Consider the following 13,361-nt stretch of genomic DNA (forward strand, 5'->3'; position numbering starts at 1 on the left):
ATAGAGTTTTCAAGCCCTAGTACTTTGCACAGGAATCAGTTACTATTGATGTCTAAACTCCACCATGAACCAAAACTATGTTAATTCTGTTTGTAACTGCATGTCTTCTAAGATACTTCCCTATACTGCTTAGAACTGGGCAATTCAGGGGCACCTGGGTGGCTCAGTCAGTTAAGCATCTGCCTTTGGCTTAGGTCACGATCCAGGGGTCCTGGGATCCAGCCCCACATCAGGCTCCCTGCTCTGCGGGAAGCCTGCTTCTCCCTCTCCCTCTGCCCCTGCTTGTGTTCCCTCTCTGGCTGTCTCTCTCTCTCTCTCTGTCAAATAAATAAAATCTTTAAAAAAAAAAAAATGTAGACACCTGGTTTTTTTCTGTAGTCTTGCTTTGAGTTACTCACCGGCACTACATGAAGAAATTAAGTAAGAAATTAAGTATTCAATTTGCAATTTAAAATTAGGTAAGTGACTCTTACAAAAGGCCATCACCTAACTATTTTCTACCAATTTAAGTCTGACTCTCAATTAGCCAAAACCATAGGAAGCTTTTGAATCAATTCTGGCATGTGAAATTATAGTTGGTACAAGGCAAGAGGCACATATTGTACTGCTGCTTAATTTTATGATGTGTCATCTCTGCTAAAGGCAAAAATAGCAAATGGCCAGGTGCTCCATCATTTCTCTACCTGATAAAAAGCCCATTGAAATGAACAGCCTGAAAACCCTCTACGTGATGCCTCTCCTCCAAGTCCCATGGAAGTAACTGCCAAATGGATTCACTGCTCACGAACCGCAGCTGCTCATTTTATAAGTAAGAGACACTATCGTAGATAGGAGCAAGGAAAGTGTGCATGATTTGCTGAAACCGAAAAGGAAAATAAATTACCAAGTCTGGAGTACTGAGGAATATAGGACCATTGTGGAATTTTCTTTATCTAAGGCCTGTCTACATGTTAACAGTTAAGAGGTCTGCGTTAGACTGAAACGGTAAGTTATACAGGCCATATTTCTGATTAAAACACAAGCCTAGGATACTAAGTCAACTAAATAAGCCACTAATACCATTTTTTAAAGATCTTAGAAATTGAAGTAAACTTTTGCTTATGACCACAAGGAAAATATATTCTATTTGTGAACGAGTAAGAAGATAATCTGTTCTTCACTATGTTCCCCTTAAAAATTTATGATCTATATGATAAACATACATACAAGGTTATTATGATGGTTTTAACAACTAATCTTTCACTTGGGAAAATTTGATAATTTCATCTTGAAAATATTTTGCTGTACAAAAAAGTGGTTTCTTCCCCCTTATCTTTTAGCATAAATGACTCATGTTTTTATTGTGCAGGAAGTCATAATGTTTATCTCTTGAAAGAGTATTGGATAGAGAGTTAAACTCTCGTGTATATGGATAATGGACTATAGCTTCAAATATACATATGGCTTACAATACTGTTATATGAAATACATATATATCTCAACGGATGGATATTGAGATGTTAACTAATCAGAGCAATTACCATTTCAATGTAACCCCAACCTGGAAAAAAACATATGGTTTGCATTTCCCTCCAAATAAATACCTGTCACGTGATGCTCATCCTACTTGCATTCTGGGTTAGAGTCTAAGCCTAAAACTGATGCCCATCATACAACATAAAAACACTGTGCCCAAGATACTCAAACTGGTCATCGTGATCAAGAGAACTTTACGGAACTTTTTGGTTTTTGCTTTTGTTTTTTAGTTTTATGTTTTTAAGTAATCTCTACACACTCAACATGGGGCTCGAACTCACAACCATAAGAGTCTCATGCTCCACCAATTGAGGCAGCCAGGTGCCCCTACAGAACAGCATTTTCTGACCCTTTCAGCCAGAATGCTGAAGCTAGCTCAAGCTTTGATCATCTAGTTCACCACGCATTCTATGGGAGAAATTATTTAGGAAACCTGTCTCCCTATCCAATCTTAGAATCATAGCAGAACAACATGAGAAAATACAAAACCTTCAGCTAGAGAGATCACCAGCTACTATACCACGAGTATAGTAATTCGACTACTAAGGCAAAGAGTAAGGCATAAATTCAAAAACTAATGTCATGCAACTCACTTGTTGATGGTTCTTCCAAAAGTGACCTGAACGAGAGCAATTAATGTTCTTCTCACCCATTTAAACACTGAAATAGAAATCAGAGAAAAAGAATTAGCACAGTATATCACAATTATGACATTTTCACAGCTGCAAAAAGCATAAATCTTACCATTTGACTCAATCCAAGTCCTGACACCAAGTCAAAACTATGATATCTGCAGAATCTGGGTCTAGGTTCACAAACTTCTGCCCCAAAAATTTCTCCTAAGCTTTCGTTTTCTACATAGCAACTGAGGAGATAAAACCTAAGAGTTTTTATAGCTTTTCAATGCCTGAACAACAGCTGAGCTAGCAAGTGGAAATAATACTTTATTTCACATGTCCCCGGGCTACTTACATGTCTGTTTTCTGCTAGCAGACAGTGCAATGCCTATTTTAGATTTCTCTCTGGCTTGTGGAACCCAATTTTCTCACACACTGCTCTGAATGAGAAACATCTGTGGTCCAATATTGACAAATATTTTGAAATATTAAAATGAATGGGTGGGTCTAAGTTCCCATTTGGATAGCAGGTTGCAGATCACTGCATATTTTTATATATTTTATGTCTTTGGGAGAAGGGTGAACTGCGAAGAGCCAGGACCCTGAGTGAGAGGGGGGTTCAGCACTCTCTTGGGCCACCTCGCAGAGCAGCCTGGCACAAACCACCTTCTCGGAGCCTCAGTCTCCTCATCTGTTCAAAGACAAGAGTAACATGTGCTCTTCTACTTTAAGGATTTTGTTGATGTTTTATGTGAGTGTTGTGAAAGGTTCTACAGATCTAAACTGTTATTATTAACATGGAGAGATATCTTCTTTACAGGTCCAGAATATGAACATAAACCAAAAGAAGGCAAAGAAATGCTATGAGGATATTTTAGTTCTGCAAATTGGAATCTAAACGAAATTTTCCACCTATATAAATTCACATCCATTCATTGAAATGTTTAGCTACTCACACATAAGCAAATGAGAAATTCGGGCTTGGCTGAGTTCAGGGCTCCTGTCCAGTAGGAAAACCTAAAAGGACTAAATTCACAAACCCTTCTGTACAAGGAAAACCACCCAAACAAAATCAACAATTAACACCGACTTGGCACCAGACTTGAAAACATTCTAAAGTCATTTCTAACTTTTTAGATGGACCTATGCGCCCAGTTAAAGTAGTGTTATTAATCTTTCAAGTAAGAGTTAAGTCTTGGAATCAGAACCATGCCTCAAAAGTGCCTTTAAATTTTATGGAATTCAGAGCATGCTGATAGCACGCAGACATGTTAATTTTAGGCAGGCATTTAGGCTGGGAGGAGCATGCCTGTCAGTGTTGATAACTTCACTCTGGCTTTCTAGGGCAGGAGCGAGGCAGCTCACATGCAGATGGTCTGACGACATAAGCAGCTGTAAGAAGAATGCCTGACAGACAAGTGACAGTTAATTTTTTAAAGGCTGTCTTACTGATGCCCTTTTGTACACTGAACTAGAGCAGGAACCAAAAATGTCTTTGGGGCAAATTCTCTCTCATCACTGATATATGCCTTTACTACTTTCTTCCTAGCCTCTCCCGGTCCCCAGTCCCCAAGCCACACAGGAAACAGCCCTAGTATTTATTCCAAAGACTCATTTGTTCAGAGACAGAAGCAGCTGCAGCAACGCTAGGATTTTTGCTGATGGCAACTATATCACATCTCATTATAAATGATGTTCTATTTATTCCCCTCTGAAATGTCACTGGCAAAACCAAATATGCTTCTCAGCAGGCACATGATGGAGGAAATCCACGCTGCAAAGACAAGACTTTGTCTTTCAATCTCTGTATCACAAAGAGCACACTGCCAAAAGACTAAAATGCTGCTTCCTCATTCTTATCAACTCTATGGGAAACAGGGAGGATTCATGATTTAATGGGCCAGATTTCACTGAGGAAGAGTCAGACTTTGGGTGGAGAACGAGTTGTTTCTGCCTACATTGAACCAAGGCAAACATCAGTATATATCTTAGTCTAAAATATGGAACAGGGACAGCTTTTTCATCTGAAAGCATCTCTAGCATTTGGATGATATTCTCTCATGCTTATTTCTTAATTTAACTATCCCTCATTTCTAAAGTTCAGCTTAGTTCCAACTTTTCGTTATTGAAATCATGCTAAAATGAACACCCTTATGTATAAATCTCTGCCTGTAGTTTAGAATTGGGTCTACTGCTTAACGTGAATTACATTTTTGGAACCCCTGCATTGTAAATTCACTGAAGGAAGAATCTACATCTGAAATACTTTTGTTTCTCCTACAGAGTGGTATCTAAAACATAGGCTCCCAAAGTGTTTGCTGGTTGTTTTAGCTTTGGCTTATTGATGACCAAAATAATTCTGGCACTTAAAACTCCTAGCCCACCTTCTTTACCCCAAGGGAAGAGATGCTAATCTGAGCAGACAGAGCACTGGACAGTCAGTCACAGGGCAACATATACAGTACTGGTTGGTGGCACTGCTCTGCTTTTGCCAACCCTGACTCCCCTCATGCACCTCCTCTTCTAGGTGGTGAGGTGTGCCTTGAGGCACCTGTCCTAGCTCTAGCTAGTCCTGAGGCTCTGCCAGGTGTGTGTGGGCAGAGGGTCCTACTTAGGACTCAAGACTTGGCCAAGCATTACAGTTTGACCTTTTACCCAAGGACCACTTTGGGAGAGAAGCACCTGTGTGGGTCTTAACAAGAGTATTTTAATCCTCTTTTTGCTCTTGTTTCATCTAAGTACATCTTCCTCAAGTACTACTAGGGTAGTATTTCTCAACCTTGGCGTTAACTCTTTTGGACAGGACAACTCTTTGTTGTAGGAGGCTGACCTGTGCATTGTAGGAAGTTTAGCAGCATCCCTGGCCTCTACCCACAAGACACCAGTCACACCATCCCCAAGCTGTAACAAACAAAAATGTTTCCAGATAACACCAAATGTCCCCTGAGGGACAAAATTCCCCCGCCCTTCCAGAGATAACCACTCCTCTGTGGGAACAAAGGTGTAGGTGAAAGGCAAGTTTGAGGCTTGCCCGTGTCCCTGACCATAGTACACCCTAACAGCAACAAAACCTCACCCTGAACAACATGGCTCCTTCCTTGGCTATGCAAAATTATTTTTTGTTTTCCTTTTGGTGATAAAGCAATGAGGCTATGCTAAATCACATAAAAGAAATTCAAAGCATTCTATCTGTATTCAGAGGAACATGGTATAGGGTAACTCAGGACCCAGAGATAATTATCTGTCTTAAGGTCGTGGCCTCAGATTCTACTATGGTGTCTGGTTGGCTTTTAAAAGTATTTGCTGTTGAGTGAATGGACATAAATACACATCTGATTCAGGAATAAAGGGATATTATGAGTGTATGTGTGTGTGTGTAACCACTTAACAGCAATTACCATTAAATAATAACAAAGAAGCTTACTTCCTCGAAGTTCAAAGATCTCCCCAATCAGCATGAAACACGGTTCGGCCAAGGCGTCTTTCCTCCCATCCACATCATCACCATAATCTGACAGGTCACTGTCCTCTTCTGTCTCCTCCTGGGGGTACAGAAAGGTCAAAGGAAGCAGATCACTTATCCAAGAAAGTTGGTAGAGTTGTTCTTTTCTTTCAAGTGTAAATTCCAAACTATGTGCTCACATTTCAACCTTAAATACTCTTTCAACTTTCCTGCATGCAGAGATCTATGCATTCTCAACAGAGGGCAAAATGTGTGTCTAACCTCAGGGAAAAAGCTTGATGTTAAAGCCTTATTCAAGGTTTAAAATAATTGTGAAAAACCTCTATCACTGTATTAATAAGGAGTAAATTAGTAGATAACAGAATAGTTTTCTAGCCATCGTGAATTTTAAAGGTAAGGCTTTTTAACTTTTTTTTTTAAGATTTATTTGAGAGAGAAAGCCAGTGCGAACACCCAAGTGCATGGGAGACAGGCAGACAGAGAGAGGGCGAGGGAGAGAAAGCATCCCCAAGATGACTCCCCTCTGAGCTTGGAGCCCAACACAGGGCTCGATCTCACAACCCTGAGATCACGACCTGAGCTGAAATCGAGTCAGATGCTTAACCTACTGAGCCACCCAGGTGCCCCAAGTAAGGTTTTCTTAACTTAAATGATTTTAAATTCACTGTTTTTTGGGACCCCCTGGGTGGCTCAGTCGGTTAAGCGTCTGCCTTCGGCTCAGGTCATGATCCTGGAGTCCTGGGATCGAGCCCCACGTCAGGCTCCCTGAGCAGGGAGTCTGCTTCTCCCTCTGCCCCTCATCCTGCTTGTGCTCTCTCACTCTCTCTCTCTCTCAAATAAATAAAATAAATAAAATTCACTGTTTTTTTAAAAACATGTATATTTCAAAATAACGTCATTATGTTAAAGCTCTGACTCAAGCTTTGATTCTGTACTTCAGCTCCTCTCACTTCCTGATCAGCGTATCAGCAAGTTTCAGTTCAAAACTCATTCTATGCCAGGCACCAGGCTAGTGCAAACTGGTGTGATGTGGATCCAGACTTTCAGTGGCCCACAGCGATCTGGGGAGGCTGACGAACAGGCGCATGGCTGTTTCCGCAAGCAGGGTGAAGCGCTGTCAGAGGCCCAAACAGAGGCAGCGGAAGGACAGCCGAGCAGGCTCCTTCTATGTGGGCAGAGAGGCAAAAGCTGAGGTCGCGGCCCAAGCATAGGGTAATGACAGCACTGTGGGGGACTGGATGAGCAGAGGAAAGGGCTGAGAAGTCACAGAGGTAGGATTTCCCGAAACCTCACAGCAACATCAGATGCTGCAAAAGAGGTGGACAGAGGTGAACAAGGACAGGAAGCCACTGGGTCTGGCCACCGGCACTCACCTTCAGAGAATGATCTCATAGAGTGGCCAAACCATAACGTAAACTCCCAGAGGTTCAAGGATAAATGAGAGGTCATGAAGGCAAGCTAACTGAATATGGCCAGACATTTCAAATACAGGCCTGCGGGGCAGAGGTGGGAGAGACCCTTGTGGGGGAAGCAGGCTTACAAAGAGCCCCGAGCACTGGCATGGACGTGCTCTGTGCTGTGCACAGATTTCTCCCAGCTCAGGATGCAGTGAAGTAGCATGCCCCTTTTCATCATCAGCTCCTTCTGTCCAAATTCCTTCAACCGATCCTGCTGAAGAGCAAGGGGCCTTTAACAATGAACGCCAAGGAGGCAGTGAACATCTCCATAAGGAGACGCCCATTTTCAGAGATAGTCTTGTGCAATTTGCGGAAGAGCCAAAGAAGGGGCTTCTCACTCTGTAGGAAGGCCTGAGGTCCAGAATACGAAATCACAATGTCTGCAATCTCTATTTGCATCTTTACCCATAAATGTCGCTCCTAGATTCGTCTTGCTTCAGAATATCCCATGACCTTCTACTTCCTGAGAATAAATGCTGAGCTCCTCAGCCTGGCATGACCTCGTTCCCCACTTCCCTTCTTTGCCTAACCTTCCATTAGCCCATTCCTGAAACTCTCCTCTCCAGTCCAATGACCTACTGACTGTCCCTCCCATCCCAATCTTCAAAGTGAGCTCCAGCTCCCCCTAATGATGACCGCCCCATCGCGGGGCACTGCCTGTCCACCACTTTTACTGGGGCTCCCAGATAACTTCCCACCCACATTTCACTTACCGACCTTGTTATTACTTTTTTCTGTATCTTAACTCTTGCAAGTGGCTTGTAGGGGAGCACAAGCAGGTGTCCCAAAAATATGACAGTGATAACAGCTGAAGATGGATGTATTCACTTCCCCTCCTACAAGTAGCATGCTTTCAACAAATATCTGGAACTTCAAGAAACCTTCAAAAAGACATTCCCCTAAATCTGTTGCAAAAATGGCATGACCTTTCAACAGCTCACCTCTTGATGGGAGAAGAAGTCTCGAGGAAGTCTTTCCAAAAATGAGGATAATGAAAAAGTGGATTTTTTCCCCTGCACATCAATAACCTTGAGGTAGTCAGGAGAAGGGCTCAAAAAGGCATAAAGTGCTTCACTCTGACACAGTCTTTCATCTGACAGCAGATTCTGGGAAGGAAAGAGGGTGCTTACTCTTACGGAGTTATGAATAAGTCTGTGCTGACGGAAACCACCACAAATAGGGGCAAGCAAGGTGCAAAGGACTGTGTTGGGGATTTATTTTCATAATTCTGAACCCAAAACCATTTTCCTCTCCCCCTGAAACAGAACACACCAGAGGAATTCCAATGATTTTAATCGCAAGCAACCCCCTGCAGGTTAACTGGAGCACCCTAGTCATCCTGCTTGTGGGAGAAGCTATGTGGACAGCTGCTCAGCTCAACGGCTTTGCACATGGCCTACAGATCCAGGGACCACTGCCTTGGAATGTCAACTTCATCTCCATCCAGTGGTACTGGAACAACTTACACATTTGCACACTGCACAAGGAGACCACTCAACCACCCTTTTATGGCTGTGTTCAGACTTTGTACATCAGCTGAAAAAAGGCACTTTGAGCTGTCACATGGCACTGTCTACACCAGGCAGGAGTTTTCTCCCCATGCTCCCACCTTCCAAGCTTGCTTACATAATTACAGAACCGTTTTTATGAGCCCTTGAACTGGAAATGTCCTCAAGTTCTTTAGGTACTTATCTGGCCTCCGAAGACAGGAAAGAAGAACATAAATTAAGTTTATGTCCAAGCAAGTGCTACTGATAGGACAGTAAGATTAACAACATGACCACAAGAATGTCTAAATGTCTAGCATTAAAAGATACAGGGTTTAATAGGATTTCACTCATATGTGGAACTTAAGAAACAAAACAAATGAGCAAAGGGAGAAAAAGGAGAGAGAGGCAAACCAAAAAACTGACTCTTAAGTCTAAAGAACTTATGGTGACCAGGGGGGAGGGGGCTGGGGGATGGGTGACAGAGGTGTTGGGGATTGAGGAGGGCACCTGTCGTGATGAGCACCGGGTGTTGTATGGAAGTGTTGGATCACTACACTGTCCACCAGAAACTAAGGTAACACCGTATGTTACCTACTGGAATTTAAATAAAGCCTTGAAACAAACAAACAAAAAAAGATGCAGCGTTTAGGAATAAGGAGACCAGTGGGAAACAGTGCCCCATTGATGATGTAATCCCCTGGGGGAGAGGGACACTGGGAGCACATAGTGCTTCTCATGTCAGAGCCTGGGGTGGCAGAAGAGGTTAAGATCTAGTCTCAGAGGACTTGGTCCATGACAGTCACATTACATCTGTTCAGGCGAAGGCTGAAATCCAATGAACTCTATGACCTTCCCTAGAATAAGCACCTGTGAGAACATCCAATACTGGCACACTGGGGACAAGGGCTCCAAAGGGGATGACCAACATTCCTGTGGTTGTTAGCTTCCTCTGTCCTGCAGAAGACCGGACTGGAAATGGGCAAGTTCTGCCTCAGATGGAGGGAAGGAGATTAAGGGGGATGGGGAGCTGATGTCACTACTGCCTTCCCCAGCCCCGGAGCCCCATAAATAGGCCTTTATTCCTTTTGCAGAGTATCGGCCGTTCAGTCCTACATACAGATGGACTGGAAGGCAGCAGATATCCTCCCAACTTCATTTCCTTTAGCTAATCTATACACCAGCATTATTTTATAAAACAGTAGGAAATGATAACTAATGATAAGTCTCAAACTTATTACAATCAACATAAATAAAGTGATCATTAAGGGTAATAAGACTTTGGCCTAAATTATATTCTATTATGAAGGAAAATAATCAAATTAAGTACATACGGTAAGTTAGAAATTCTCACAGCTGTCTGTGGGGCAAGATATAATTGGGGTTTTTATCATTTTTAAGCTCTCTGGGGATGGCATCCCATTCCCAACTCCTTCCCTCCAAACACTTACAGCATGTTATTCTATTCTAGTAAAGATCTCAGATGACTATTCAGTGGTTGATGGAGAAAGGGGTAAGGCATTCCAAGAAGAGTACACAGCACATGCGTACCCAGAAGCAGGACAGAGCGCCACTGGAGGGGAATGGCTGGGGTAAGTGGTGTAAGTATAGGAGCAGGAATGGGGAAGGTGGTAAGCAGGAATGAAGAAAGACATAAGCAACAGTATGGCTAGGAATGAGTAGCTAGATTATTAAATATCTGTACAATTAGTATGCTTCACTAGGGAACCATTTGTCATAAATAAACATTCAAGTAAACATACACTCAGTGGAATCCCTTTTTCTGGAAGGTCCTGTGGACCCAATAAAAGACTAAGCATTCTGCACCTTTTTCCTGTTTGCGGTTGGTGGGATAATACTTTCAAACAACAGTATGCTGTATAACCTATCTAACTACATTCAATGGTTATGGCTTTATCAAACAATCCTTGAGGAAATGAAAAATAATCCAAATCATTACTTCCTGACTTAAAATCCTCTTGACTAAAAAGACAAAAGGTCACTAGACACACTGTTTCATCTGGCTTAGCTGCAGATTATTCTTGCTCTCGGCTATGTCCACATGACCTATCGGCAGGGTCTCAGAGTGCGATTTCTCTTGGCACAACAGAATTCACTAACCCACTTCCATGACCAACAATCCAATAAAGGCACATGTGCGCCCTCTCTGCGCCCCCAAAAGCGCAGGCCCAGAGTGTGGTATCTGTGGCAACAGGAAAGGTCAAATAAACAGAGACCACCCCCCCCCCACCGCCCCCAGCAGAGGACTGGAAGGAAACAAGAGAGTTGGCTGGAGAGTTCCAAAGCTACACACCTGAAGCTTAAAAATCCTGGATTTTGAGCAATACACATCTGTTTCACAAATGAGATGTTTAGTTCATCCAGATGATTTAAGCAGGTACTGTGTTGGAGTGGGTTTAATTATTTCCTAGACATTTTGAATCAGCAACAAAATGGTAGTATTTCAGTTTCAAATTCTCTTGTAAGAGCATTTAAACATTGACGATTCTCTAATCCAGTTCTGCCATAATTAAATTCAGAGTTTTTCAAGGTATAAATTGCTTTATTTCCTGAGGGAAATTTACATTATATTACACTATATATTACATATACACACAAATTTATGTATTATTATATTATAAAATAAAAGTTTCCCTCAGGAAATAAAATAATTTGCACCTTAGAAAAGCTTTAGGATACATATAGACATACAAACATATATATATGGGGCGGGGAGAGGAATAGGTGGAAAAAAGAGACTAACACTTTCAAAGCAACTCTGACTTAAACAAATCTGTTTTAACAATGACCCGTACTTCTGCGTGAACAACTATGTGTTAATAAAGCCTTCACTAAGAATTTGGCAACATCCATCATTTAAAATCCCAGGCCTTCTAGCTACCACTACATAGGCAAAGAGTGTTTCATGAGGCAAAGTTCCATGCCTCCAAAAACTACAAGGGTACGTGGTTTGAGTAACTTAACTATCCCCTGAATACAGAGGGCCCAGCTAAGGAAAAATAAATAGTGGTTGCTATCAAGGATAGGGTATGTTTGGCCTTATTCTCTAAAAATGGACGGAAGACAAACAATAAAGCATTTAGAGGAAATTAGAAGAGCAGCTTTAGGACGCTGGGGGAGGCAAAGATTTCTTAACAGGCACAGAGGCATAACCATAAAAGACAAAATTGATATACTGGACTAAATTAAAATTGAGAACTTCTGTTCATGAAAAGAAATCACTAAGAGTGAAAAGGCCCTCCACAGAAAGGGAGAAGATATCTGCAACATAAATGGTCTGACAAGAGACTCACATCCAAATCCCATGCAGAACTCCCACAAAGCGGTGTGGAAAAGATGGGCGACACGACGGAAGAGCAGACTCAACTTGACCAGACACTTCCCCAGAGAAACTATCCCAGTGGCCAATAATGAAGTGCTCCATTCCATTCGCCGTCAGGGAAATGCAAACTGAAGCCACGGGGAGACCCCAGCACACACCCGATAGGGGCTAAAGAGAAACAGGCAGAGAAGAGGAGGTGTGGGGGGGCCATCAGAACCCAACACACTGTGGTGACTGTAAAAACTGCCACAACCACTCGGACAAACGAAGAAACCCAGACGTAACACAGATTCACCACAAGTCAAGTACTACAAGTTTACAGAACCTTCTTCATGATAGCCTCCACTGGAAATGGCCCAAATGCTCATCAACAATGGGATGAATAGACCGTAGTGTATTCTCACAATCAAATACCTATGTGGTAGTGACAACAAATGATCTGCAACTAGAACAGCACTGTGGGTGGATCCCCTGGACACAGCTGTTGAGTGAAAGAGGTCAGACACAAAGGAGTCCACACTGCATGATTCCATTTATAGGACGTTCAGAAACAACTGTATCTGTGTGGCTAGTTGTCAGTCAGGATCGTGACCACCCTGGGCCAGGGGCTGTGATGGGGAAGAAGCCGGAGCGTACTGGCCTCGGTGCTATTTACAGGGTGGGCTGAGTGTGTGGAAAAGGACAAAGCTGCACACATGGTATCTGTATTGTACATATTTTATATTTGTTATATTTTATATTTTTTGTGTGTATAGTATACTTTAATTATAAACAAACAAACCAACAAACCAAAGACATTTTGAGGACCTGGCATGACCTTTAAGACAAGGAAGCAAACAAGCAAGCTCTTAGTATGATGACAGTTTAACTCCAAATAACTAATTTTTCTTCTCGTATCCAAAAAGTTTTCAATTGCTTACCTGTAAAAACTTATTTAATTGAGTCTTTGACTTTTCCATGAACTTGTGATCTATAGATTTGAAAGGCAGCTTGCTAAGAGAAGGCAATTGGACTTTTTTTAAAGAAGGGAAACACTGTGGAGGAAAACATTAAATGTTAGCATTTCTAATCATATCATATTTTCATGTTAAAAAAAAAAGTTTAGAATTATAATTAGAACAAACCAAGTATCTTCCTCCTGTACTTGTTCCTCTGAGGTTTAATACCTTGAAAACCTGCCTGTTCTAATCAGGCTCACGGAATCGAGAGGAAGGGGACATTTGATGAAAAAAGCTAAAGCTCATCCCTAGGACCCTGAATGCCTGAGAGCTGGGCAATGCAGAGGCCAGGCTGATCAGGTGGGTTCGCACAACACGCGCAAAGCACAAGGCTCTAGGTGTGGATACCTGGCTCACAGGAAGAAAATCTTCCTATTAGAATGTGCTTTGTTTACAACACCTCTGTGAAAAAGTTATCCCCGTTGATAAAACAATGGAAAGAAGGAGTAACTTAGCTTGTCGCTCTATTACTGCCCTTCAG

At 42.1% G+C, this 13,361-nt stretch overlaps 1 protein-coding gene across 8 annotated transcripts in view; it reads right to left on the minus strand.

The window, feature by feature from the left end:
- Window positions 1-13,361, minus strand: part of SNX25 (sorting nexin 25) — a 132,974-nt gene that overhangs the window by 3,106 nt on the left and 116,507 nt on the right. For 3 of the 8 annotated variants that reach the window (XM_027598665.1, XM_027598660.2, XM_027598663.2), the window contains exons 13-16: window positions 12,803-12,916; window positions 7,994-8,158; window positions 5,557-5,674; window positions 2,109-2,175 (exon numbers count right to left, since the gene is read on the minus strand). In XM_027598665.1, coding sequence (XP_027454466.1) covers window positions 2,109-2,175; window positions 5,557-5,674; window positions 7,994-8,158; window positions 12,803-12,916 — 464 coding nt within the window. Of the gene's footprint in view, window positions 1-2,108; window positions 2,176-5,556; window positions 5,675-7,993; window positions 8,159-10,945; window positions 10,968-11,853; window positions 12,051-12,802; window positions 12,917-13,361 lie in introns of those variants that run through there. The other 5 variants (XR_003520737.2, XM_027598661.2, XM_027598662.2 and 2 more) reach the window with 5 other exon arrangements.

Source organism: Zalophus californianus, chromosome 2, assembly GCF_009762305.2.
Source record: "Zalophus californianus isolate mZalCal1 chromosome 2, mZalCal1.pri.v2, whole genome shotgun sequence".
NCBI lineage: Eukaryota > Metazoa > Chordata > Mammalia > Carnivora > Otariidae > Zalophus > Zalophus californianus.